The sequence below is a fragment of the Furipterus horrens genome, unplaced genomic scaffold (genome assembly GCF_987537825.1).
Source record: "Furipterus horrens unplaced genomic scaffold, mFurHor1.1.pri manual_scaffold_6, whole genome shotgun sequence".
In the NCBI taxonomy this organism is placed as follows: Eukaryota; Metazoa; Chordata; class Mammalia; order Chiroptera; family Furipteridae; genus Furipterus; species Furipterus horrens.
Window position 1 is genome coordinate 13,310,320 of NW_028327176.1, and position 25,747 is coordinate 13,336,066.

The 25,747-nt window shown below is 51.0% G+C and overlaps 2 protein-coding genes across 4 annotated transcripts in view; both read left to right on the forward strand.

The window, feature by feature from the left end:
- Positions 1-16,769, forward strand: part of DNAJC27 (DnaJ heat shock protein family (Hsp40) member C27) — a 38,770-nt gene extending 22,001 nt beyond the window's left edge. Inside the window, exons 7-8 of one of the 3 annotated variants that reach the window (XR_016511890.1) lie at positions 1,807-1,992; positions 15,695-15,752. Coding sequence is in view for 2 of the 3 variants with exons in the window: in XM_090280967.1 (XP_090137093.1) it covers positions 1,807-1,935; positions 15,695-15,815 (250 nt within the window). In the remaining variant the exon portion in view is untranslated. Of the gene's footprint in view, positions 1-1,806; positions 3,745-15,694 lie in introns of those variants that run through there. The other 2 variants (XM_090280967.1, XM_090280968.1) reach the window with 2 other exon arrangements.
- A 1,472-nt stretch (positions 16,770-18,241) lies between these two features.
- Positions 18,242-25,747, forward strand: part of ADCY3 (adenylate cyclase 3) — a 50,275-nt gene continuing 42,769 nt past the window's right edge. The window contains exons 1-2 of the mRNA XM_090280975.1: positions 18,242-18,702; positions 19,132-19,979. Coding sequence (XP_090137101.1) covers positions 19,305-19,979 — 675 coding nt within the window. The 5' untranslated portion in view covers positions 18,242-18,702; positions 19,132-19,304. The remainder of the gene's footprint in view (positions 18,703-19,131; positions 19,980-25,747) is intronic.

Here is a 25,747-nt window from a genome sequence, read left to right on the forward strand (position 1 = left end):
CATCTCCTATAGAAAAAAGAAAAGGTTTTTCATTGTAATGAGAACTCTTGGGATCTTGTCTCTTAAGAACTTTCTATGTTTACATAAATTTTTACTATGTAATACTAGTGTTACTGTGCATATTATAATTGATGAATTTTCAGATCTTTTTATTTTGCACCACAGCTTTCCTCTTCATGGTCCTTCCTTTCTACTTCTTCACCTTGATTCCCCTTGTCAGCATCAACAGCATTAAGTAACTCTTCTCCATTTTTGTCTCATAGCCTATCTTTAGGTCCAGAAGGAAAGGGGAGGGGAGAGGAAGATAGTTACTGGTCACCCTCGACTTGCCAGGCGTTACTGAGGCTGCTTTAACCACACGGAGGAATTCAGATGACCTCATGTATATAGCACAAAGTTAATTGGTATCTTTTAAATGTCCCTTTAGACTTCCATGGTCTCATTCTAAATTCTTCCATTTGATCCTCAAGGAATATTGGCTCTAAAACTAAGAAACTATTACTTTACTTATTAATTAACTTAGAATAGTATTTATTAAGGAAAAAGAGAAAAAGACACTTTGGTTTCTTATGTATTCACTGTGGTTAATTGGAACCTACCAAAATTTACAGGAGCTCCATATTTCCATACCCTTAACCAATATAAACATGTAGTTTCTCCCTTTTTTAAATTTTTTTTTTTTATTCTAGAGAGAGGGGAAGGGAGGGAGAAAGAGAAGGAGAGAAACATCAATTGGTTGCCTCTTGCACCTACCCCACCTGGGGACCAAACCGGCCACCCAGACATGTGCCCTGACCAGGAATTGAACCGTGACCTTTCGGTTTGCGAGATGACACCCAACCAACTGTGCCACACCAGCCAGGGCAACATGTGCTTTTCTTACCTTTGTTCTTTGGGTATATCAAACTAATTTTGTATTGCATCGAACACTTTTAAACAAAACCTAAAAGCATTTTTTTTTAAGTTACAGAGAGTTTTAATGTTTGCTCAGTGCTGTTTACTATTCTCGAACTTTAAGAAAATCTTCATCTTCAGTGCAATTAATATATTTCTTACACACTTGACTGAGTCTTGTTTCTCCAAAATTTCCTTGCAAGGCTCGCCTGCTACCCAGAATGTTTAAAAGCACTCACAGTGCAGAGGACCAGCCTAATTACCGTGCTAACGCCTGATGCATGTGTTCCCTCGGGGCCTGCTCAGCGCTCACTTGTGGGGAAGCGGGAGGCAGCTTCGGGGAAACAGCATTCCCAGCACCGCACGGTTTCGCCTCGGAATGCCTACCATTGTTACTGTTGCTCAGATGCAGCTTTTCTGTTGTGCCTTCGTGGCCTGTCACTCACTGACCCCTGCTCCCTGGCCCACTTGGTTTCTCATACCTCCCACTCCGCGCCCATCTCTGTTCCCTCCGCTGCCAGTTCTCTCGCATCGCCCTGTGCGTCCCCACCCCCGTGTTAACCCCCAGGCCCCACCGCTCAGCGCCCTGGTCCGGGCCCGGCCCTGGTGGCCGCGTCCTCTGTGCTGCAGCCCGCGGAGACTTGCTGCGTGCCTGCGAGGAGCCACGTGCTGTCTGTTTCCCTCTGACCTTTCCTTCGCCAAGCGTTTTCGTGGCGTTTATCTGCTCGTTTTGCCTTGTATTCTCCCTCCTCGTATGTCATGTTATTTATTTGTTTGTCACTTGCTTGTTTCGTAGCCCCACTTTGGGAAGGGCAGGGGCGTGCGCACTGCCAGAGCTGCTACCCCGCTACCGACGGCGGCGCGCGGCGCGGGGCTGCCCCGCCGCCGACACCCGCGCCCCTCTTTCCGCAGGGACGAGGTCGGCAAAGCGTACCGGAAGCTCGCCGTACTGCTCCACCCGGACAAGTGCGCGGCGCCCGGCAGCGAGGACGCCTTCAAAGCGGTCGTGAGTGCCCGGACGGCGCTCCTGAAGACCATCAAGTAGGAGGGCGGCGAAGACCGGGGTCGGGCCCCCTCCCAGGCAGGCTCTCCCCGGAGGTACACCCGCCCGCGCCGGTCCCTCCTCCGCGGACTCGGGCCGCTCTTTTCGCTCCCGTGTTGTCATTTGTGAACCCGTGCTTCCGGGCCTGTTACCATTTCACAGAGATGAAGGGAAGGGAACCGAGCGCCACTTGAACGCGGGAGTTCGGTTCCTAGTTCCAAATTGAAATCAAGTGCTCTCGTAGGCTCCTCACCTGGGAAGGTGCCTGCGGCTTCTGGAGGGAGGCGGGAGGGCCAGAGGACCCTTGCACCCCTCCCTCCCGTCCGTCAGTCCTTCCTCCCTCCCTCCCTTCCTTCTCTCCATTAGAGAAGAAACAAAAGCAGACAGTATCAGAACCCCGGAAGGTGTGGTGTGACCTCACAAGCAAGTTGCTCCTTTCAGAATGAGTTCCTTATGTGGTATTTGAACCATCAATCAAGGATTAGCGAACTCTTAGCAGCAGCCCTTTGGAAGTGGGTGAAACCAGGCGATGCACGTCTGAATTAAGCAGCCCGCTTATCAGTCCGTTCCCTTCTCCGACCACCAGGGGGAGAGACAGGCCGGTCCTCAGAGAAGAGCAGCGTGGGCAGCCTCACTTCTGGGCACACTGGCTGCTGCCAGGCCTGCCCCTGGGCCGGGGGCCTTTCCCGGGCTGTGCAGATAGGTGGGTGCTGGGTGCTGTGGGGAGCCTCGTCACGTAGGGATCAGCGATGAGCCACAGGACGAGTGCGTGCAGGTCGCACTAGATTGTACCTCCACCGCAGAGGCACAGCCAACTGGCTCGGGTCTTTGCTGCTATAGCAGAGCCCCCACGTGAGGCTATGCCGTGTCTTGTTTCCGCATTATTTGCCACAGACAGCTGGGAGAGGCAGGGGTGCATCTCAACAAGCCGGGCCTCCGCGTTGCCTCCTCGTCACTCCCGGTTCCGTCATCTCTTCCCCTCTTGTTTTTTATACACCGCATCTGCCATCATTTCTCTCTTCTTAAATCCCTGGCTTCCCTCCACTGCCTCCTCCGCCCTCCCTTACAAGCCTTGACCTGGGCCTGGTTGGCCAGAGACAGGTGTGGATCCTCCAGGTAGTGGTGGAGGGGGAGATCTTAAAGCCAGTAGGGGAGGGAGCTCCATGAATTTCCTTGGGCTCCAAATCTATGAATACATAGTAATGTTTTTAAACTATAGGTTATGAAAATTAATTTCACATGGAGAAAAACATTTTCTTCCCATAGTCTTCTCCATTTCCAAGGGATGAATAAAGATCAAGTGTTAGGACTGGCCTTTCTTTCAGCGCTTATACACCCATTCTCACTGCGAGGCTCATGGCCTCCTCACTCTCATTAGGATGCGCATCTTTGTAGCTGGGACCACTTTGCACTAATTGGGGCTTTCAAGTACGTAAATCGTTACTGACTCTGAGTTTTAAACAGTCATCCCATATTGATCGCCAGTTAGCATACCTTACCCCGAAGGAGAAAATCATTTAATTCAGGCTCACTGCCGTCCTCTGGGTTCTCTCCCTCAGCAAAGTGGCTTCATTCACGTGGCCGCACCAGGGCTGCAGGGAGCCTGTTGTCAGTAAACCGGAACATTGTTTTCTAGCGTGAGTTTTCATCTTGGTGATACTGAAAGCGTTCTTTATGAGTTGATCTGAGATACAATTTCTTGGGAGATTTTCCTCTGGCCTTTCCATTTTAACTACTCTGGGACTGCAGAACTCCAGCCCAAAGTTCCTCTGGACCTCTGTGTTGTGGAAGGCCTTCATCATGCCTACAGTCATTAAACATTGATCTGCTGCTCTTGCAAAAGAATTTAAGAGTCGCGTGAACATGGGATCATGCACAGTAGTATCAGCCAAGTTGACATAACAGCTCACCAAGCGTGAAGCCCTGTGTAAAAAGCTGGTGCCGGTTGTGATCACTGTCATGAAACACTGGACCCGCACCTCATTCAACCACCGTGCGCGGCTGAGTGAGGATAGCAGGGAGCTCTTTAGAGCTTCCATTCTCATCCTCGTGTAGCAAACGACCTGCTGAAATTCAGCCTGATCTTGATTCTTAGGTCTCGGGACTCCTTCATTATGAATGTTGGGGATAGCATGTATTACTTTATTTATGTAAAAAAAGAAGAAAGTTAAGCTTCAGGGTCCTAGAATTTTTCTGATTTCGTGATTCTTGAGAAGACTGTCAAAAGATAACAGAGGCTGCTGCGCAATGGGAAGGTTTTGGCACTACTTCATACAAACTTTACAGGCCTGTGTACATTAACTTAACTTCTCGGTGCAAATGTGTCCTTTGTAGTTCAACCTTAAAATTATTCGGCCAGTTAGGATTTCAAAATTCATCTGTGAGAGTAGCAATTAGCAGAATAATTTCAATGGCCAAAAAAAAAAAGAGAGAGAGAACCTTGTTTTTCGAAAAAGAAGTTTGAACAGCTCTTATTAAAGAAAACCATTTCTTCCACATCTGAGTCACCAAGAATTAGCACTTTTAAAATTTGTTAGAAATCCCTGGAGGCATTTCAAATTAGTCACGCAACCTCCCCAAGCACTTTAAAATACACCCGCCTTTTGTTCCCCATTCCCCTTTCCTGCCTCCCTGTTCTCCCCTGTCACCATTTCTCTGACTTCAGCATCACCATTTTACTTCTTCACATCAACACATCCTCGGTGCCAGTGGTCCGTTACCTGGAAGGTCCAGACTCAGGTGCTGTGCTGCTCCCCAGCCTAGACCGCTCTCATTTGATGGCTTGCACACCATTCCTTAAGGCTCACATTTACCTCAGGAAGCTTACTCTGGTATGTTCTCAGCATCGAATTCTCCACTGGTAAATATTTCTTTATACCTGTAAACTAGAACCTAATTCACTGTCAGTTAAACGAGCCACTGAGAAGGCAGCTGAATTTCTGAAAGAAAGTCAGAACAAGTACGCAGCGTTGGCGATGAGCGAGCTGCTCCTGGTGGAACAGGGACACAGTCCAGAGGTGGGGGCAGGCATTTCAGGCTCGGGTTAGAGAGGGTGAGGCTGTGCGCACATTGTTTTTGACAGTGACAGTGCCCTCCTAACAGGTGCTTACAGCAGGTGCCGGAATGTCACTTCCTTCTCCACCGCTCTCCATCCAGCTCATCCAGCCTGCCAGTGATTTGGTAAAACTTTTGAAAATGAATTTATCAACAAGATATAGCTAACCACCTCCCATTGCAAGTTTTGCAAAGTGAAAAGAGGTTTGCACTTCTTGTGATTGCTGTTTGGCACGATTGTAAGGCATAGCTGATACTATTTGTACATTGGTTTTTTTCCATTAAGTGTCTCTAGAGAAGACAGAAGTTTAAACCCGTGATGTGATACATTAGACTGTGTCTAACAAGCAGTGCAATATTAAGCTGTGCAATAAAGGCCCTCTTGGTGTAATAGCTTGTTGGAAAGTTGGACAATTTGGGTTAGCTTCCTGCAGTTAATGCTTGAGGGGGCGTTTGTCCCTTTGACTGTGAATGCCAAGTCTAAAGGGACCTTTTGCTCTTACAAGGTAATTTACATATTTGCTTTCTGTTGAAATAACTGAAAGTGTTCAATCTAACAGTTGTTTATGTATTGTATAGAGAGTGCCATATGTATTTAAGTTGTGTATTTTTGTAAAGTAAAGCCAATTATCAAACACTGGTCTGTGGGCTGCACTTACTGGTTGAAACGTTGGTCTTTAACATAAAACATATTAGTCTAGAAGCCAGTCTAGTTCCTCACCAACTGCGACCTCAAGTAAGACATCTGGCTTTAGTTCCCAGTTGGTAAAGTGGAAGAGTTTTTATTCCTCAGTGCATCAGGTTAGTCTAACCTTATTCAGCTGTGATGAAAGTGTTTTAATCTCTTAAAGATACTAATATTATGTTTGCCTTTTTAATTCAGATAAAACTGTTATTTTATTTTTATTTTTAAATCCTCCCCCAAGGACATGGCCGTTGATTTTAGAGAGAGAAACATTCATGTGGGAAAGAAACATTGATTGGCCACCGACCCACACACTTGCCCAACCAGGGACCAAACCTGCAACCCAGGCATGTGCCCTGACCAGGGATCGAACCCTGCGATGTATGTGATGATGCTCTAACCAACTGAGCTACCCTGCCAGGGCATGTCGTTATCTCATTTTAATAAAGCAGATCTTAATAATTCAGTTAACTAGTCTCTGGACAACAAGAACCCTAAAGTCTGTTGTGAACCCAGAATTTGGAAGTGGAAAGCCTAGTAAGGCCAACCCACAGAAGGTGGTATGTCTCTGAAGGCTTCCAACGGGAGCTTTACTGTTCATTATGAAGGACATTTGTTCTTACCCGAGAATGCCCACCGCTCTTCTTGGGGACCTGCTCTACTGTTACATTGCTAACATGTTCTAGAGGGGAGCTGCCACCGCCTCCTCCGGCATGCCACCCTTTCTCCCCAGCATGCAGATTGGTCCATGAGACCAGAATGTCACCCAAGCGGAACCAGTTGGCATCCCTCCCTGGGAGGTTTCTAACTGGACCTATGAAAGCAAACTTCCTCACAGGAGAGGAAGACAGACAGAGTTTGCTGATGCTGGTGACTTTGATTATCACCTCACGGAAAAAATATGAAAACGAAGCAGACTTTCGGAAGGAGAGCGCCCTGGTGGCTAAGACTCTCCTTCTAGGTCTTCTGAACTGGTTGTCCTTCAAGCCCATCAGCCACCCTAGACCCTTCCAATAAATCTCCACCCCCTTTATCTGCTGAAGTGAGGTGGAGTTTGCTTTCTGTTACTTGCAACTAGAAGAATATTAGATAATCATAGACACTGAGGATCGCAAGCAGAGATGAGAAAGCTGTAGTCTGTAGATTGATACAATATTTGATAGCTATATTATAAAAGTTTATATATTAAAGTATATTATAAAATTTTATATATTAAAATATATCCAAATGCTTGTTGCTTCTCAACTGGAGTCTTTGGCTATGTTTTAAACCAATAATAACCAGTTCTTTCTGGGATGTGCTTAAGCCAAGAGGAAGTTAATATGACAACCGAAGTTAACAGTGTGTTAAAATATGGAATACAATACACTTGCATATATTTATTAACAGATTTTTTATTTTTAGTGAAATTTTGAATTGACCCTTGCAGAACTACTTATGCCTCCAGAACAGCATGAAAATCGTGTCTTAAGGGATATTCACTGAAGCCAACAACTAAAAATTAAGCCTGAGAATCTAAGAAATAACTTGGGGCGGGGTTGGGGGACAGGGAGAGACAGAAAATCCATAAGGAAACGCCAGGCTTAAACAACACATTAAACGATACGAACTTCATAGATACATAGCAAATATTCCCTCTAAAAGTCCCCGCGTATCCTCCTTAAGTGCACAGGGGACCTTCTCCAGGACACATTGCCCTCGAGCTATTGTAAGAATGAAACCCGGACTCAGACTGGGGCTTGCCTAAGCCCGTGCGCTTTGCCGTGACACCACCGCAGCGCCTCTGCCGGTGTCCACCAGCCTCCTTCCATCTCTGTCTCTGCACTTGCATCCCCTCGCCCTCCCTGGGCTCTAGGCGCACGGAACGTGCTGGTGTTCTCTGAACACACTATGCTGTCCATGGCCTTGTGCCTCTCTACTTGCTGCCCCTCGACCTGACACACTGTTAGGAACTGAATGTTTGTGCACCCCCAAAATTCATACATTAAAGCCCTGACCCGCAATGTGATAGTATTTGGGGGTGATTTGGTTTAGATGAGGTCGTGAGGATGGAGCCCTCACGATGGGATCAGTGGAAGGAGAGGATGAGACATCCTTTCTCCGTCCTGTGAAGATAACAGCAGGACAGGAGGAGAGCCCTCATCAAGAACTGAATCTGCTAGCACCTTGGTCTTGGACCTCGAGCCTGCAGGACTGTGAGATAGAACTGTCTGTTGTTTAAGCCACCCAGTCTGCTTCGCCGCTACAACAGCCTGAGCTCGCTCCCTCTCCCCCTCCTCTTTGCCTGGCACTCTTACTGAACTTTTATAGCCAGCTCAACATGCATTCTCCTCTGAAATTTTTCTAGACTCACCTCTGCTGCCCAGGCATATTTAGTAGATTTTCCTCTGTGCAGGGAGGGGCCTCCTCAATATACTATTTCTTTTTTTATTATTTTATTTATTTTTTACCATTTAGTCCCCTTATACCTCCCTCCCTCTGCAATACCCACACTGCTGTCCATGTCTATGAGTCCTTTTTCCTTTTTGCTCAATCCCCGCAACCCCTAACCCCTCCCCTACTGTCATCCTGTTCTTTCTATGAGTCTGTCTCTATTTTACTTGTTAGTTCAGTTCATCAGATTCTGTATATGAGTGGAATCATATGGTATTTGTCTTTCACTGACTGGCTTCTTTCACTTAGCATAACGTTCTCCAGGTCCATCCATACTGTTGCAAAGGATAAAAATTTTCTTCTTTTTTATGGCCAAGTAGTATTCCATTGTGTAAATATCCCATAGTTGTTTTATCCACTCATATACTGGTGGACACTTGGGCTGCTTCCATATCTTGGTGATTATAAATAATGCTGCAATGAACATAGGGGTGCTTATGTTCTTTCAATTTAGTGTCTTGGGTTCCTTCGAATATATTTCCAGAAGTGGGATCACTGGGTCAAAAGGCAGAAACATTTTTAATTTTTTGAGGCATCTCCACTCTGCTTTCCACAGTGGCTGCACCAATTTGCATTCCCACCAACAAGGCAAAAGGGTTTCCCTTTATCCACAGCCGCACCAGTACTTATTGTTTGTTGATTTATTGATGATAGCCATTCTGACAGGTATGAGATGGTAACTCATTGTGGTTTTAATTTGCATTTCTCTGATGATTAGTGACGTTGATCATCTTTTCATATGTCTTTTGGCCATCTGTATGTCCTCTTTGGAGATGTGTCTATTCAGACCCTTTGCCCTTTTTAAAATTGGATTGTTTGGTTTTTTGGTGTTGAGTTTTGTGAATTCTTTATAAATTTTGTTTATTAACCCCTTATTAGATGTATGGGCGAATATGTTCTCCCATTCTGTGGGTTTTCTTTTTCTTTTATTAATGTTTTCCTTTGATGTGCAAAAAATTTTAGTTTGATGTAGTCCCATTAGTTTATTTTTTCTTTTGTTTCCCTTTCCTGGGGAGATATACCCAATAAAATATTGCTACAAGCAATGTTCAAGATATTGCTGCCTATGTTTTCTTCTATGATTTTTATGGGTTCGGGTCTAACATTTAAGTCTTTGATCCATTTTGAATTTATTTTTGTGTGTGGTATAAGAAGGTGGTTTAGTTTCATTTCCAATGTACTACTTCTTGGCAGACAAAGACCTTATCTTTCCTATCTTTGTGTCTTCGGTGCTGAGTAAAAGCATAGTAGCTATTTGAGAAATGAATGAATGAACAACCTCTTTGCTGAAATATGAAATAGATCGTAGATCCTTTAACCACATAATTCCCAACAGACTATGAAAAAAGTCACAGAACACAACTGAATATTGATTTAAAAAGTAAGAAACTAAGAAAAATGTAGATGCCCTTAGCACCCAAATATGTTGCTCAATAACCAAACCTGGGTATAATTTTCTCAATGAAATTTGTCTAAGTATTTCTCTGGCTTATAAGTTCTTTGGAAAAATTACAAGAGCGTTGACTTTGCTGGGAATCAGGCCTGGCTTTGAAGGGCATCAGAGCCAACACTGTTGATGGCCTATCAATAGCCATTCCTGCCTTCCTCCTTGTCCATCCCTCCACTGTGTGGCTCTGGTCAGTCATGAGTGATTGAAGCCATTCACAGTGGTACCAATTCTATTGCCAGTGATTGGTTTGGAAGTGGCCATGTGACTCATTTGTAGCCAAAAGTACATAATGGGCATTCTCCTAGGGAGCTTCTGGGAAAGAATTTTGCACTCCTGAAAAGTGAGGCATAGAAGAAAACTGTTCCTCTTCTTCGGTGGGACAATGTCATGTCTGCACTTGACACTGGATTGTGGCGCCACCTCACAGCCTGCAGATAGGACATCATCCCACAGAAGAAGAGGAACAGGGCAGAGCTGGAAAGTGACATGGACCTTAAAGATGGTTTTGAGCCATTGGACAGCGAACCTTAGACCTGCTTTATCCGGAGACTGGGCAGAGGTCCTATTCAAGGACTTGATGTAGAGGTAATACACTTTGTCTGCTGTTAAAATCTGGGTTGAGTGTGGGATTGCTGAAGACAGAAATCATCCCAACTGCCAATAACATCTCTCGCCCTTCCCCAGGAGAGATACTTGAGAGCTCCACCATTTGCAATTTATTTAAAGTTCTGTGTTATATTTCAAGTCTTACCCTTGAGAGGGATAAATCACTGAGCTTTTAGCTCCTTTGAATTTATTCATTTATTCCTAAGCATTCCTTCCTCCATTAAGCATTTAAGTCCCTTTTCTATGTCAATCATTCTGCTATACTCTGGGATCACAAATGATGAACAATGAGCATCAATTTATAGCTATCATTTAAACCCTCCTCTTTAAAGTTATTTTAGCATAATTATTTTCTTTTAAAGGTATATTTGAACTTAGACTTGATTTTTAAAAAAGAAACACACACAATTCCCACTTATAGCTATCTTAATGCAAAATTATGATTAAGGTGAAAAGTCTCCAGTTCCCTGCAAGTTACAGGACTTCTGGGGAGGCTTTTATCAAAGAAGCAAAGAAACATGGACCCTTAATCTGCCCCTGCCCGATGAAAGGGGTGAAGAGGGGGGTATAGGTGAAAGCTGAGCGAGCGAGGAGAGAGGAGACGAGGGAGACAGGAGACGTGCTCCCTGCCCCAGCTGTGAGCGCGAGAAAGAACGAGCAGAGGGCACCAAGCCCACAGAAAGACTGACTCAACCTAGCAGTGGCTAAAAATAGCAGAGCAGGGCCATACGCTTTCCTGTCCAGATTTAAGGCTGGCAGGTAGTGTGGGCTCTGCAGGGCTGTTCATGATTGGCGGGGTTAGCACCATCTTGACCAGAGAGCCTCTGCTGGGGCTCTGGGTCCTTGCTCAGCTACTAATAAAGCTGTCACTTGCTTGCCGCATGGCAGGAGTGGTACACGGAAAGCCAGAGACGTCCTAGAAGGGTGAATGGGTGAGTGGCAGAATTGCCAAGACCCACCCCAAGCCCATTTCACTGAGATGATTTTTAGTAGAGTGGGAAAAAAATATTAAAAGCTGAATTTTTTAAAAAGGACCAAGTTCTTGTCTGACTTTGAAGAAGCTTAGTGTGTCTTCTACGGAATGAAACACTTTCAGAAAGGTGCCTGGGTGTCCCCAGCATCCCCGTGTGGCCCAGCAGGGTTGGAAAAGGGATGGCAAAGTGGGTAGCTAATTTATTCCCGCCACCACTTAAGCAGTAAACAGCATCTTTGAGGACACAAGAGGAAGATCAATGCCGGCGTTAATTATTAAATAGCTTTGAAAGTTATTATCTGCAAAAACACATGGATATGCTTAACCAAAAACTTGAGTGTGTCTAAGTTGGGTGGAAGTCAGCATGACCTCTCTTGTGTGAGGTCTGAGGACTTGGCAGAATGAATCCTAGACTGTTACTTGAATTTGGGTCACTGGCTTCTATTTTGTGCCCTATTGCCAGCTTTCTTTTAACTATCTTTATCCCAAATCAGTCCTCTGAGATAATGTGCCCCATCAGGCCATGTCATTTGCGCAAATGAATTGTCAACAACTGTAAAATATAAAGTAGTTTTAGCTCAGCATTCGAGGCCTCCTGTGATCTGGCCCCTTCCTACCATTCTTGCCTGGCCACAACTGCCCTTTCCACACCCTTCCTTCTATCCATCTTCATTCACCACTCCCAGGTCCTCCCGCACTTCCCTGCCTCCACACCTTTGCTCATGCTGTTCCCTTTCCCCAAGGGGTCCTTTCGGCATCTCTGACAAACACTCCCTTCTCCTCTTCCTTCTCTGGAGTGCCCTACCGCACAGACCCTTTTCTGTCCACGACCTTGAAGTAAACATGAATGCTGTTCCTAATGAAATTTAGAAAACTTCCATGAGGAGCTTGACTTGAAAGGAAGGAGGGATACAGGTTGTCATTTGTGCTTTAAGATGGGAGAAGCTTTATTTGTTGGAAGTGCCAGGAGAGAAGGGAAGAACCCGAGGGGGAAGCAGGTAGTGGGCTTGCATTCCAGGTACAATGGTGAACGAAGGCCTTGACCTTGGGTCAAAGTCCAGCGAGTGGGGTGACAGCCATGTAAAATGACAACAAATCCTAGCAAGTGTTAAATATAGGTACAGAAAACATGCAGTCGGATTCTGTCATAGGTTCCTGTGACTGTCCTAACAGATGACTACAAACCGGGTGGCCGAAAGCAGCAGAAATTTCTTCTCTCACAGTCTGGAGACCTGAAGTCTGGAAGCTCAGCAAGGCTGTCCTTTCTCTGGAGGCTCAGGAGGAGAATCTGTCCTCACCTCTTCCAGCTTTTGGTGGCTCCAGGTGTTGCCTGATTTGTGGCCACATCCCTCCAACCTTGGCCTCCTTCTTCACGTCCCCTCCTCCTCCATGCCTGTTTCTGCTAAGGACCCTTGTCAGTGGATTGAGGACCAGCCTGGCAATCCAGGATGATGTCATCTCAATATCAACATAATTACATCTGCAGAGACTTCAAATAAGATCACCTTCACAGGTTCTAGGGATTTGGACATGGCCCTATCTTTTGGGGGGACCACCCTTCAACCCATTGGACATGGCCCTATCATTTGGGGGGGCCACTCTTCAACTCACTACAGATCCCTAAGTAAAAAATTACTAATGGTCCTTGAGGACAACTTCAAAGGGAAGGTGACATCAGAGTACTTTATATGTATTATCTTATTTAATCCCCTAGCATGTGAGGAGGTGGGCAGTCCTCTTACCCCTGGCAGGGACAGCTAGAGGATGGGAACAAGGCGAGATAGGATTTGGAACAATTGCCCTGGTTGGGGTACAGAGAACGGATGGGGGAAGTGAGAGGACAGGCAGGGTCCAGGGTGATTCCTGAGGTGGCGGAGGTGCGGAGGAGCAGCTACTGGGATGGCACCTTGTTTTCATCTGCATTGAGGGAGCTGCACCTGCCCTTCTTTAAGCACCTTCAGCTTCACCCCCCGCCCCCAGAGGTCTCTTAGCCTCGTTCTTCTGGGTGTTGGTGACTTTCCACCCATGAGAAGGATCATGGAGGTGGAAGCCCCATCTCCTCCCGGCCTGATTCTTTCCCAGCCATCTCTTGTTGTTCTAAAACCTTTTTCTGCTCCTTCCTATCCCCAGCAGGCTGGGGGCAGGCTTGTTAGCACATATTTCTATGGTGCCTCTCCCCAGAGGGGCTTTGGTTTGAGAGCTTTTGAAGACGTGACATTTCCGTGGAGGCTTCACGATTACTCAGCATTCGCACATTGTTTGGGTGTGTTCCTTCCTCTCCCCAAATCTGACCTGTCTGGGCCGCCACTTCCCCGTCTTGGCTGGCACAGAATGATGTTTCGAGTCTCAGCTCTGACACCCAGGAAGCCATGAGTCTCCAGGATTCCTGGCTACCGATTGGCATCGAGCCTGAGAGCGCAGTATCCCCGTGGTTAGAGAAGCAGTAACTGGCCAGAGGGAGCCGCCTGAGGATCCCGGCTGGACCGGACTCGTGCGCAGCCAGAGCACCTGGGACCCGCCCTCCCTCCGCCTCTTCCTGGCTGTGGGGTCCGGAGCACGTTCCCTCGTGTCTCTGAGCCCTAGATCTCCTTCTCACCTGTAAAACGGGGACAGAGTAGTACTTACCTCAACAAACTAAAGGCGAGGACACAACCCACAGTGCCTGGGCGGCAGGACCCCACGGGCACTGCTAACGCGCCGCTCCCACCCACCAGGAGGCCGAGGGAACCTGGTCCTGTGCCCGAGGAGATTGGCTCCAGGAGGAGACAGACCCAGAAACCCGCCCAGGCCCGGAAGACCAGGGCACGGGTGTGGGCTTCCGGGGGCCCCAGGGCGGTGAGCCTGGCACAGGCCCGTGCAGAGGGGCACCCCCGCTGGAGGTGGGGGACGAGGCGGGGAGGCCGGAGCTGCGCCTGCAGGGGCAGGGCCGTGCAGCTGTGCTGAGTGCGTGCACGTACGCTCACACATCCCGCATGCTCACACATTGACACATGCTTACTCACGTGTGCCTGGGTCAGACACATTGATTGCACAACATGCTCAAGCATACACAAGTCACACATGCACTCTCACACATTTGCAAACTTATTAATACCAAACATACACACAACGCCTTCACAGACTCACATATACTCTCATGCATACACGCCCCTCCTCACACTTACACACGTACACATGCACATCGTGGCCCAACGAGTGACCGGGGCAGAGTCAGGAAGACCCCAACATGGAGGCAGAAGCGCAGAGAGACAGGGAGATGGCAGAGGGACAAAGACATGGAAGACAGGCTGACAACATCAGAGAGGAAAATGGCAGTGGAACCCCGAGAGGTCCTGGATGTAACCACAGGGAGTGCCCCAGGGAGACGGCCCTCAGACCTGGCCCTGTGCAGTCAGGAATGGCCAGAGCTGCTTGGGTGTCCAGTGGTGAGGTGAACAGTAACTTCCACTTGGCTTGTCCTGTGGAGATTTGCCAACCATTTTGGTTCCCATTAATCCCTCCATCCTCCCAATGACTCTGTCTAGGGGTTAGTGCTATGTCATCAACCACAAGGACACTGAGGTTTGGGGACTCTGAATAATTTGTCTGAGGTCCCATGTAGCGCAAAGGCTGTTTTCCAGTGATAAAGGTTGGCTCTTTCTCCTGTGCCACGTGTCTCTGTCCTCCAGGTGACACAATCCAAATCTCTGGGTCCTGTATGGGACCCTTGTGTGTCATGTGCCACATCCTCTCAGGCCACCCATCTACTCTGTCATTGCTGCAGGTGCACCCTGAAGGCAGCTTGCCTCTCTGCCCAGGCACCCCTGGTTCCGCCTCCCTGAGGTTTGCACACACCGGGAGCACTAGAGAGTGGACCCCCCCAACTGGTGACCCTTACCCAATGGGGGGAGCAAAGCAGGTGGGTGAACACACCCCTCTTCTAGCTCCAGGGGGAAACTTTGAGGTGCCCTCTCCAGGACAGCACCTCGGAGGATCCCAGAGAGATGGCTCCCCCTTGCCCATGGCAGCGACTGCTCCGTCTCACACCTCATCCTTATGGGCTTTCCTGCCTTCTTTCCCCAGGAATCCCTTGCCCAACTAAGCCACTTGCAGGGGCCTCTGTTGCAGGCTCTGTTTTCATCTGAACCCCCAAAGAGGGCTCTCCCGGGGCCCAGCACCAGGGGAGCCAATGATCTTGGCTCCTCCCACTTCTCTTTCCCCAGGCTCTGTTGTTTGCTGGATTCAGTAGCCTGACATTTCCCCATGGGGCAAGTCACTCTTGTTTACCCAGTGACAAGTAATTCTTAGCAATCACCTCTAGTCTCAAACCATGCAAACAAACGGTGCCTTCAGCAAAGAGGTATCCTACCCAAGTGGGTCCTGGGACAGGGATGGGGGGGTGGTCAGGATGCCCTCCGAGCTTCTACCCAAGCCCATGATTCTGTGTTCACTTTAGGACACGTGTCACAGGCAAGTCACCCACGTAGCCATTCATGTCTCAGGTTGTGTGGGTATATGCATGTGTGTGTGTGTGTTTTAAAGATAGATTTATTGTACCTTTTTGTTTTCTTTTTACAGAGGGGAAGGGAGGGAGAAAGAGAGCAAGAGAAGCAGAGATGTGAGAGAGAAACTTCAATCGGTCGTCTCTCGCATGTACCCTGATCGAGCAACAAACCTGCAATGCAGGCATATACCCTGACTGGGAATTGAACTGGTGACCTCGCACTTTGCGGTACGATGCCAAACCAACTGAGCCACACCAGTCAGGGAAGATTTATTGTATCTTTTGATTGCAAAAGCAATGCATGCCAATCGTCCAGATTACAATATAGAATGCATTGCTCTTATGTGTGGTTATTTTTAATTGTCCCTAAGCCAGGATATTTTCAACATCAATAAGGCCTGTGGCTCCTCTCAGGGACAGCCAGTGCACTTATAGTGTCATTTCTTCTTAGGGCAGCCATCCATTCACTCAATGACTGTTTTGAGTACCTGTTAGGTGCCAGGTATTGGAGAAGCAGCTGCGAGCGAAACAGAGGAGGCTCTCTTGCCTGGCTGCCTGTCTCCAGCTAGCTGTATTTCCCCTGATCTCCTCTGTGGACAGGACCTCGCGCGGCTCTCCTGCTCTGGAATATTTACTTGGTAGACTCTGGCTCCCAGGAAGGCACAGTGAGGGATGCAGCTGTCCCGAGGGGCTTCCCACAACCACAGGGAAGGGCCGTGTCCACAACCCAGAATGCTCAGCAGGGATGGGAATGTGCTATGACAGGGGCTTTCCTGCCGTTGAGCCTTTGTCAGGAGGCTCCAGTCACCTGATGAGATCCTTCCCTCTAGTCCTGAAAGGCTCTGTTTCAGGTCCCCTCTGACTGCCACCTGTACACAGCTGAGGGTCTGTATTGTCAGTAGATCTGGGCCCAGCGGAGCTGGCAGGTGTCCTGAGGGCAGAGACTAGATGGCTCCCCTGGTTCCCTGATGCCTGGCCAGGCTGGGCGTCCACTGCGCACTCTCAGCGCATGCCTGACGACAGGTGCCCACAGCGAAGAGAGGAGGCGTGTGGAGGGCAGGGAGCGGAGCGGTAAGGCCAGCAGTCAGGGCAGGAGATGGCAGCTTTTCCCAGGGGTCTCTGTGCGGAACACACTTCGGGAGGTCCAGCTGGGGGGAGGGGATGGGTGATGGGGAAGACCCAGCAGGAAACGCACACAGTCCAGGAACTGAGGGTTGGCATGTGTGCCAGGAAAGGGGGAGGAACTCAGGAACGGTAGGAAGTGGGCGTCCCTTGTGCCCAAGCAGGCCCAAAGAGTACTCATCAGCTTTTCCCTTTATTAATACATGTCTCTTTGTTACACATAAACATCAGGCCTCCTGTAACATCATGGAACAATTCAAAATCACTGTTTACTGTTTGGACTCCAGACAAATTAAAATAACGGGAAAGGTGCTGCTTTATTTAAATTATTCTCCTCCTAAGTCTGATGTTCTGTCTTCTCACTTTTGGAATCAAAGCCCTGACAAGTCTGGGCTGAGGCTGACAAGCTTTTCAGAATTAGTATGCGGGACTGATGGAAAGAGCTGCAGTAGGATCAATTCTCCGATGAATCTGTTCCCGGGGGCTGGGAGGTGCTGCCTGAGGTTCTTGAAAGGGCACTCCAGGAGGCAGCTCCATCCTGAGTCGGGATGGCTGAGTTTCTCTCCTCTCCCACCCATTTCCTCTGCTCTCCCAGGGGAGCCCACCCCCTACTGTCCCTGGCTGTCCTCAGCAATCCCCTCCCCCTGCCACAGGCTGTCTTTCTCAAACACCCCATCTCCTCTCCCTCCCTTTACCTAAATTCCTAAAGCCTGTGGTTGGCAAGGTGTTCGAATCCGAGGAAAGTAATTTATACTAAGGGGTAAGAGACTGATGGGCTTCATCATTCAAAGGAGCATCTGAGTTTTTAAGGAGAGTTTGTACACTGAAACGCATCTCAAACAGGTGGGCCGTGCACAGGGGATCTTCGCGGAGCACGGTCTCCTCCAGCCGCACGTGCCCACTTGGCCGCTCCTACCCCGGCGCTTCAGGAACAGGGCTCAGCCGCGGACCCTTCGGCCGAAAGCTCGGGCGCCGCGCTCGGGCGCTGGGGCTGCCAGAGTGGGCGGGGACACGGGCTCGGCACGCCCGGCCGGGGAGCCGTCCCGAAACCTCAGCCAGGGCCTCTCCGCGCCCGGAAGGAAGCCGCTGTGGAGGAGGGGGCTACAGGGGTGCCCCGAGCGCGCCTCACCTGCCGAAGGGCACAGCCCCGGCTTTCATCCTCCGAGAGCGGGCCTGCAGGGGAGGGTGCAGACTCGCCCCCATCCCTCCTTCCCGCCGCCCACCCCGGCGCCTGCACGCAGCAGCCGCCGCCAGCCCGCCGCCCAGTGTGGGGCGCAGGGCCACCGGGGCCCCACCAACTCTCGCCCCGCGCTCCGCCTCACCCTTTTCCTGCCCCGCGCGGGTCCCGGGCCTGGAGCCTGGCGCCTCGCCCACACCCCCAACCCCCGGACGCTCTCGCCGAGAGGGCGGCGACTGAAGGGAGTGGAGGGAGGGGCGCCGGCCGCCCCCAGGGGCCTGGGCGCGCGTGGCCCCGGAGCCGCCCGCGCCGCGCGGGGACTCACAGTGCAGCGCGCCGCGCCCGGACTCGGTCGGCTCCGCTCGGCAGAGGATGCTGGCGGGCTTCCTCGGCCTCAGCCCGCGCTCCCGCCGGGGAGGGCCCCGGGTGCGCCCCTAGCAGTGCCGCGGCCGCCGCGACCACAGCGGGGGCGAGAGGAAGGGGTCCGGCCCGCGAGCCGCAACCCCAGGGGCGGGCGCCCCGAATTTCCCAGTCCCCCCCTCCCCTCCGCCGCCTCTTCCTCCGGCGGCCAGGAGCCTGTGTGCTGAGAGGCAACTCCGAGGCTCTCCTGGCGGGATCCCGGGCCTGACGGCGGGGGCTATGGGGCTGGCGGGGCGGCGCGGCTCGGCGGGGAGCAGCCCCCGGGCACGCTGAGTCTTCTGCCCCGCCCGCCGCACGCGTGACCCGGCCCCGTAGCCTCGCGGGGACCGGCTCCGAGCACGCGGCTCCCAGGCTCCCGCACGGGTAAGCTAAGCGCAGGGGCAGGGCCGGCCTTCCGGAGGGCACACGGCGCCCAGCGGTGGGGAGTCGGAGCCGCCGGGGCCTGCGTGGGAAAAGGGAGTAAACAGAAGGAGGATTCAGGAATCCCCGGGATGGCTCCGGCTTCTTTCTGGCACGTTGTGACGAGGGCGTGGGCCTGGAGGAGATTTGGGTGAGGAAGTCAGGGCTGAGAGAGGAGGCTGCACAGAGCAGAGGCCAGGCGTGCGAGGGATGGCGAGGTGGCAAGCCAAAGGCAGGAAACGGGGCGCTTGGGTGAGCCGAGTGTGTGTGTGCGCGCGCGGGGCGGCCGCAGGAGGCCTGGGTGGGTCCCCAGCCCCTTGCAGTGGGTCTTAGGAAAGGCACAGGCAGGCAGGGAGAGCTGCTTCTCCTTAACAGTTGTCGTTTACGTTCCAGGTGATGAGCGCTGCCTGTGCCCTGGAGACCCGTTCTGCGTCCCTGCCCGACGTGGCCGGCCCTGAGCCCTCCCCGGGTCGCAGAGAGTCCTGTTAAGTGGCGGCCCATTCCAGAGCCCTCCTTCTGTGCCCGGCCCACCTTTCCAGGGCCATTAGCAGCGGACACCAGCGAGGATGCCGAGGAATCAGGGCTTCTCGGAGCCCGAGTACTCGGCGGAGTACTCGGCGGAGTACTCGGTCAGCCTGCCTTCTGACCCCGACCGCGGGGTGGGCCGGACCCACGAAATCTCCGTGCGGAACTCGGGGTCCTGCCTCTGCCTGCCTCGCTTCATGCGGCTGACCTTCGTGCCCGAGTCGCTGGAGAACCTGTACCAGACCTACTTCAAAAGGCAGCGCCACGAGACCCTTCTGGTGCTGGTGGTCTTCGCAGCCTTGTTCGACTGCTATGTGGTGGTCATGTGCGCCGTGGTCTTCTCCAGGGACAAGCTGGCTCCCCTCGTGGTGGCCGGGGTCGGGCTGGCGTTGGACGTCGTCCTCTTCGTGCTCTGCAAAAAGGGGCTGCTCCCGGACCGGGTCACGCGGAGGGCCGTGCCCTACCTGCTGTGGCTGCTGATAACAGCCCAGGTCTTCTCATACCTGGGCCTGAACTTCACCAGCGCCCACGCAGCCAGCGACACAGTGGGCTGGCAGGCCTTCTTTGTCTTCTCCTTCTTCATCACGCTGCCCCTCAGCCTCAGCCCCATTGTCATCATCTCTGTGGTCTCCTGTGTTATGCACACGCTCATTTTGGGGTTCACCGTGGCCCAGCAGCAGCAGTACAGGCTGAAGGGGATGCAGTTGCTGAGAGAGGTGAGTCCTGCCTGTGCCTTCGGTGTCACCATGGGGCTTCCCATCCCACCGGCTTGCAGCCCAAGTGGTTCCTGTGTTGAAGGTGGGGGTGGCATTGGGTTTTGGGGGGGTTTACACTCTTGGGTCAAAGTGTGTCCTCAGGCCTCAGGGCTCTCAGCTGCCTGTGCAGGAAAGACCACCTTTCCCTCAACCCCTGGCTTTGCACTAGAGTTTGTCCCAAGGGACTGATGGATGTCAGGACATTGAGCCTCAAGGCCACTCTGTCACCTGTGCCCAGCTCAGTGGGTGGCAGGAAGGCCCGCATTGTCCTGGCCATTCCTTTTCATTGACCTCTGCCAGGAAGACCTCTTGTGGGGCAAGAGGCCCCCATTGTTTCTGGTCTCCAGCCTGTCACTGGCTAGTGTTGGCAAGTAACTGACTTATGTGGACTTATGTGGACTTGGTGGCCCTCTGAGTGTCGCCAGTGCGATGTGGTTGCTGTCAAGATCAAAGGAAATGTGGGTGAAAGTGCCCTGGGACACAGGAAAGGCTGTAGAGAGGGAAGGTGCGGCTGTCACAGATCCCAGTCTGCTGCTGGGAGTGCGGTGCCCTGAGCAGTTAGATTATGGGGGGAGTGGTGGTCTCCCCACTAGAGTGGTGTGGGACAATGATGCTGGCCACGGTGGTGGAGGGCCTGCTAGTTCCAGAGGATGCCTTCTGCTGGAAGGGTGGAGTTTTAGCTTCAGCTTAACTAATGGACAGTATTGTGCCCCACTGGGTTCCAAGACCCTGGCTAGGTGCCGAATGGCTGCAGGGACCAGCAGATGTGACTCTCCACCTTCTGAGAGGGTGGGAGACCCCCGAGTGGGGGACTCCACCAGGCTTAGCATTAATGAATTCTACAACTGTGTGTCCTGCCTGCTACCTCCTTTTATGTACAGATGGAAGGTGACACAGCTAGTTATGGCAGTCACCTGGCTGGTTCTAGTGCTCTTCCTACTACGTCATACTGCTGCCTCCATCTCAGCCAAAGCCATTATCACTGTCTCCTGAGGTTGAGGGCTGAGTCTCTAGGTGCCCAGCGGTGCCGTTGGTGGTTGATGCAAGAACCCTGTGGGGCCAACCCAATGCCTCCTCCATGGTTAGAGGAAAACAGGTTTTTCTCTGTTCCATTAACTTTTTCCTAGTTTTTGGACCACGATTCTTTCTCTTTTCCCATTATGGCTTATGAAAGCTTTGTGCCTCTCAATTCTGCAGGTGCATATGAGTTTGTGCAGGCATACCAACAGGTCCCTTTAGTTTTCTCCCAATGACATTCATGTAAGGTGACAACCTGCCATTACTGTCACGACTTCTGGGTTGGTGACCTTCATTTGGCATGTGCCTTGCCCATTAAGGCCTCTGCTGGAAGCTATCTGGGGAAGAATGGCGAGAGTCATTGCTGTGACTCTGAGTGATCAAACCCTGAACCATTACCTTGTACTGAAGTCACTTCTGGCCCTTTCCTCTCTGCCATAGCCCCTGGACTGTATGCATTTCCCATATGCTCTGCTGTCCATTAAGGGAGCAAAACAGAAATTCTCCTCGATGGAGCCCAGAGTCTGAACCCATGGTTGCTGGTGTTTTCTGGGTGTTGCTAAGAAACAAAAACCCAAACAGATGAGAAAACAGAAAAAAAGATAGAAAAATAAGTAAATCAAGAATAACCATGTTAGCATCCCAGGAGAGCATGGCCCTGGCACGGAAGCAGTGCCCTGGATGTGCCCTTGGGAAGGGAGCGGGAGGGGACTCTCGAGGTCTGTTTGGGAGCCTGAGCTGTAGGATGCAGGAGGTCCCAGCTGTCAGTGGGCTGTGTTCCAGAGGTTTCTGAGTCACTTGTTTGGGACTAATGTGACTTTTCAAAAGGTGCCTGGGTTCCCAGGCCCACCCACCAAGGCCTTCCTTAAGCCACAGTGTCCCTGCATTTGGTCTGAGTACGGTATATGCGAAGCCCCGCGGGGCCCTGCGTTGTAGGGAGAAAACACCTGGGTACATCTCTTCCAGCTGTGGGATGAAGTGTCATTCACCTGCTGGCTGCTCCTCTGGGCACATGTTACCCCTTGGGGGCACCACCCAGGAGGGGAAGGGGCTGGAGGACAGGGACATGAGAACAGGTGGCCAGAGCCCCCGCAATCAGCGTAACACCAGGCACTTTCTCCAGGTGCCAGCATCTCCCTTCTTTCCTTTCTCCTGCCTGCAGACTCCCCTTTTCTTTCTCCTCTCCTATCTCCTGTTGGCTCCAGCCGGGGACTCCCTCCGGGGTCAGTGGGGAGGAACCGAGTTTCACAGTCAGAAACAGACACTGGGGTTAGGGGTTTGTGTGTTCTGTTGCTGCCATGGTCCTTGGAAGCACTGAGGAAGTATTGGCAGGGCACAGGTTATCTTCCTCTGCCCCCTTCATCCCCGCCACCCCTACTTGGTTCCATGCGGGAAAGACAGAAGGGACTCAGGGACCTCAGGACAGCCTGGCCTGTCAGAGGCAGGCCATACAGCCTGCCCTGGGCGCTTCTCATGGGAGGCGGGCAGGCGGGTCCCGACAGGAAGAGCGGTGTGGTCAGGGGAGGTGGGAATGGGGTGTGGGGCTGCAGTGTTGCTGGGGCTCCAGTTATTAATGAGTGAATATTACTGAGCAACAGCCTGCAGGGTCTGGGAATGTGGGGAGGGGGGAGTTCAGACGATGACAGTCGGAGGCTGTGGTGAAGGAGGGCAAGGCCTGGGGCTGGGGTCCTGGGGGGTTTGGGGCACAAGAGGGCTGAACTGCAGCTGGCAGGGCTTTTCCCGCATTGCTCCCCTTGCCTGGGTCCTGGCCCCACCAGGCCTTTAGGGCACATCTGCGCCTGGGGTGAGGTGTGATGGGGCAGCAGAGTGTTGAGGGCAGGACCAGGCAGCAGCTGATGGGCGAGGGTGAAGGGGAAGATGCAGCCAAGGTGGCGGGAACATTCCTGAGGCCAGTGGCTGCTCCTGAGATGCTCACATGTGCTTATAGGCACCTGTTAGCTTCTCACAGGGCGAGTTAGGGGTAAGGAGCCCCTGAAAAAACTAGCTTTTTTTAATAGCTGGAAGGCTATTTGGGCACCCAAACCCGTAGAGAGGGTGAGGGGTTTTCTAGGGAGAGTACACAGAATTGAGAGGGAAGAGGGCTTAGGAGCCAACCCCAGGGAGCAACCCGGTGGTGGTGGGGTTCCCAGCACGGAGCATCCCAGCCCCATCCCTGCCTCTGCTTCCTGCCCGGGCTCTTGCTTGTCCCGGGTGGCTTGTGATGGGTGGGCAGACTGTTTGGGAGCAACAGGCAGCCCTGGTCTGAGGGTGTTTGCACCACTGGTTCTCTTGAGTTGTGGAAACTTCAGTGGAGGCGAGGTGGGGCCAGGGTGCCCGCTGTGGGGCTGGCTGCTCACTGTTCTGCAAGGCGACCCAGGGCACAGCAGTGTTACTTCGTTAGCTGGTGGAGGAGGGCCGGATCCTACAGAGAAAGGCACTTTGCTTACGATAAAGCGCTATGCAAATGCTAGGTATTTATTTCTTCATTGCTCTTAATCTTGACACACCGTCTCTGATCTTGGAGTGATGAATGAATCAGACCACCTTTATTTATTATCCTTTTTCTCACCTAATGTACCCAGCTGGCTCTTTTTCCCTCATTTTGAAAGCATTATTTTAAAGAATGTTATCAATTACAAATGCTTTATAATGTCGCAGAAACTTTGGAAACAAAAGAAAAAATGTATTATAATGTAACTTTTTTTTTTTTTTTTTGGTGTGTTCCTTTCTAGTATTTCCTATGGAACTTTTTACAAAGCTGTTACCTCTGCTTTTCTTAGCTTTAGAGCACAGACTTTTTTTTTTTTTTTTTTTTTTTTTTTTAATCTTCACAGAAGACATTTTTTCATTGCTTTTAGAGAGAGAGGAAGGGAGAGAGAGAAACATTGATGTGAAAGAGAAGCATCATTTGGTTGCCTCTTGTACGTGCCCGGACCAGGGACTAAACCTGCATCCCAGGCAGGTGCCCTGACCTGGAATTGAACCCACAACCCTTTGGTTATGGGACGACACTCCAACCAACTGAGCCACACTGGCCAGGGTGACTTTTTTGTACTTTAAATAAGCCTTCACAATCACCATTTTTAATGGTTGTGTAATATGATATTGGTTGAATGTGCTATAATGAACTGTCCCTTTTCTGAAGGACATTTGGTTCCTCTAATTAATCATGTATATTTTATTTACTTATATATAAGACCAGCAGGCCCGTTGCATCTCTCCTTTCCCCTCCTGACCACTGTATGTCTGATGCCTCTTCCTCCCTCTGATTGTTTCCAGCTGTTTCTTCCAGCCAAATTTCTCTTTTTGGTTCTTAAGAAATTTGCTTTGATTAGTAATGAAACCTTCTCTTTGCTTTTCCCTTTATTCTCTTCAAGAACCTCTTCTTTGCTATAAACAAAACTAAAACAACGTGTTTCAGAACAAATCCCACCCCACCCTTTCCCCCATTCAAAACCCAAATGGAAGCGGACTGGATTTGAACATGGCAAGATTTCCATGGTTGTGGTTTGTCGCTCACATGCCGATTTTAAGACGGGTCCTCCAGAATGTAACTTAGTGTCAGCTAAGTCCGATCGGGCAGCTCAGGCCGTCCCAGCTCCATGGTGGGCCGCTCGACTGCCCTGGAAGACTGAGGTTTTCACCCGAAGGGACTGGGCCCTGGGGAATTGATCCCCATGGGCACTTCTTAAAAGGCTGACCGATAAGCCTAAGGCCTGGCCACCCACCTGATGGTGGTAGGTAGACCTTACCACCCTCCCAGGGAGGGAACTACTAGATCTGTTCAAATTCGTTACAAATGCCTGAGAAACCAAATCAGCCATTTCCTGAAAGGCAACCTGAGCCAAGTGGGTTCCGTGGTGCTGAAGGTGGGCTATCACCCCGCCATCCCTTGGGCTCATTTCCCAGTGTTGGAGACTGTCAGCTAGACACCGTCTCCCCCGACTGCCGGAAAAGTGGCACGAATTCTCACTCCCCAGCTCTCTTTTTCCTAAACTCCTACACTTGATGACAGTTTACTAGTGCAAGATTAAGCCCTCTGGAGAACACAGTACCCCCACCCCCCAAATTGGGATTGTAGTCCCTGGTTCCCGTTTATCCAGAGAAACTAACACATCTGCCTCCTGCTTTCTGCCCAGCAGCCCTTCCAGTAGCTGAATTCCACCATCTTCGTCTCCCTTATTCTCCTTTTCAGGCTAAACCATGTCACTTTCCCAAGGAGTCCTCAGGTGATGTCATTTCTGGAGGTCGCATCACTCTGGGCACCTCCTCTGGCTGCAAACCGACATGTGGTGCCCAGAGTGTCTACCCCTGTTTTTCATACATCCTTACCCCCATCCCCCACCTCTGCCCCAGGAACCCTGTCTGTCCTGCCTTTTGCAGACACAAATGCTGGAGGTGTGAATTCTGTAGCTATAATTGAAGATTTGGTCGGGAGTGTGGCTTCATGAAAGAATGACAGTGTGCATAAACATTCAAGTTAATACAGAGAAACCCGCTGCTGCCTGGGCGACAGGTCAGCCCTTGGGGATTGGTGGACGGTTCCCTGATCTGGCAGGATGGGCAATTTAAGGTGGTGGGCTGAGGCAGAGAAGCCCTTTGCAGGGACCATTCCAGAAACTGCTGCTCCTGGCTGGAGGGCATGTTTGCCTCCTTGGTGGCCAGCTGACCGCGCCCTGTCCCCTTCAGCCTGCACATTCCTTCTGCTGTCT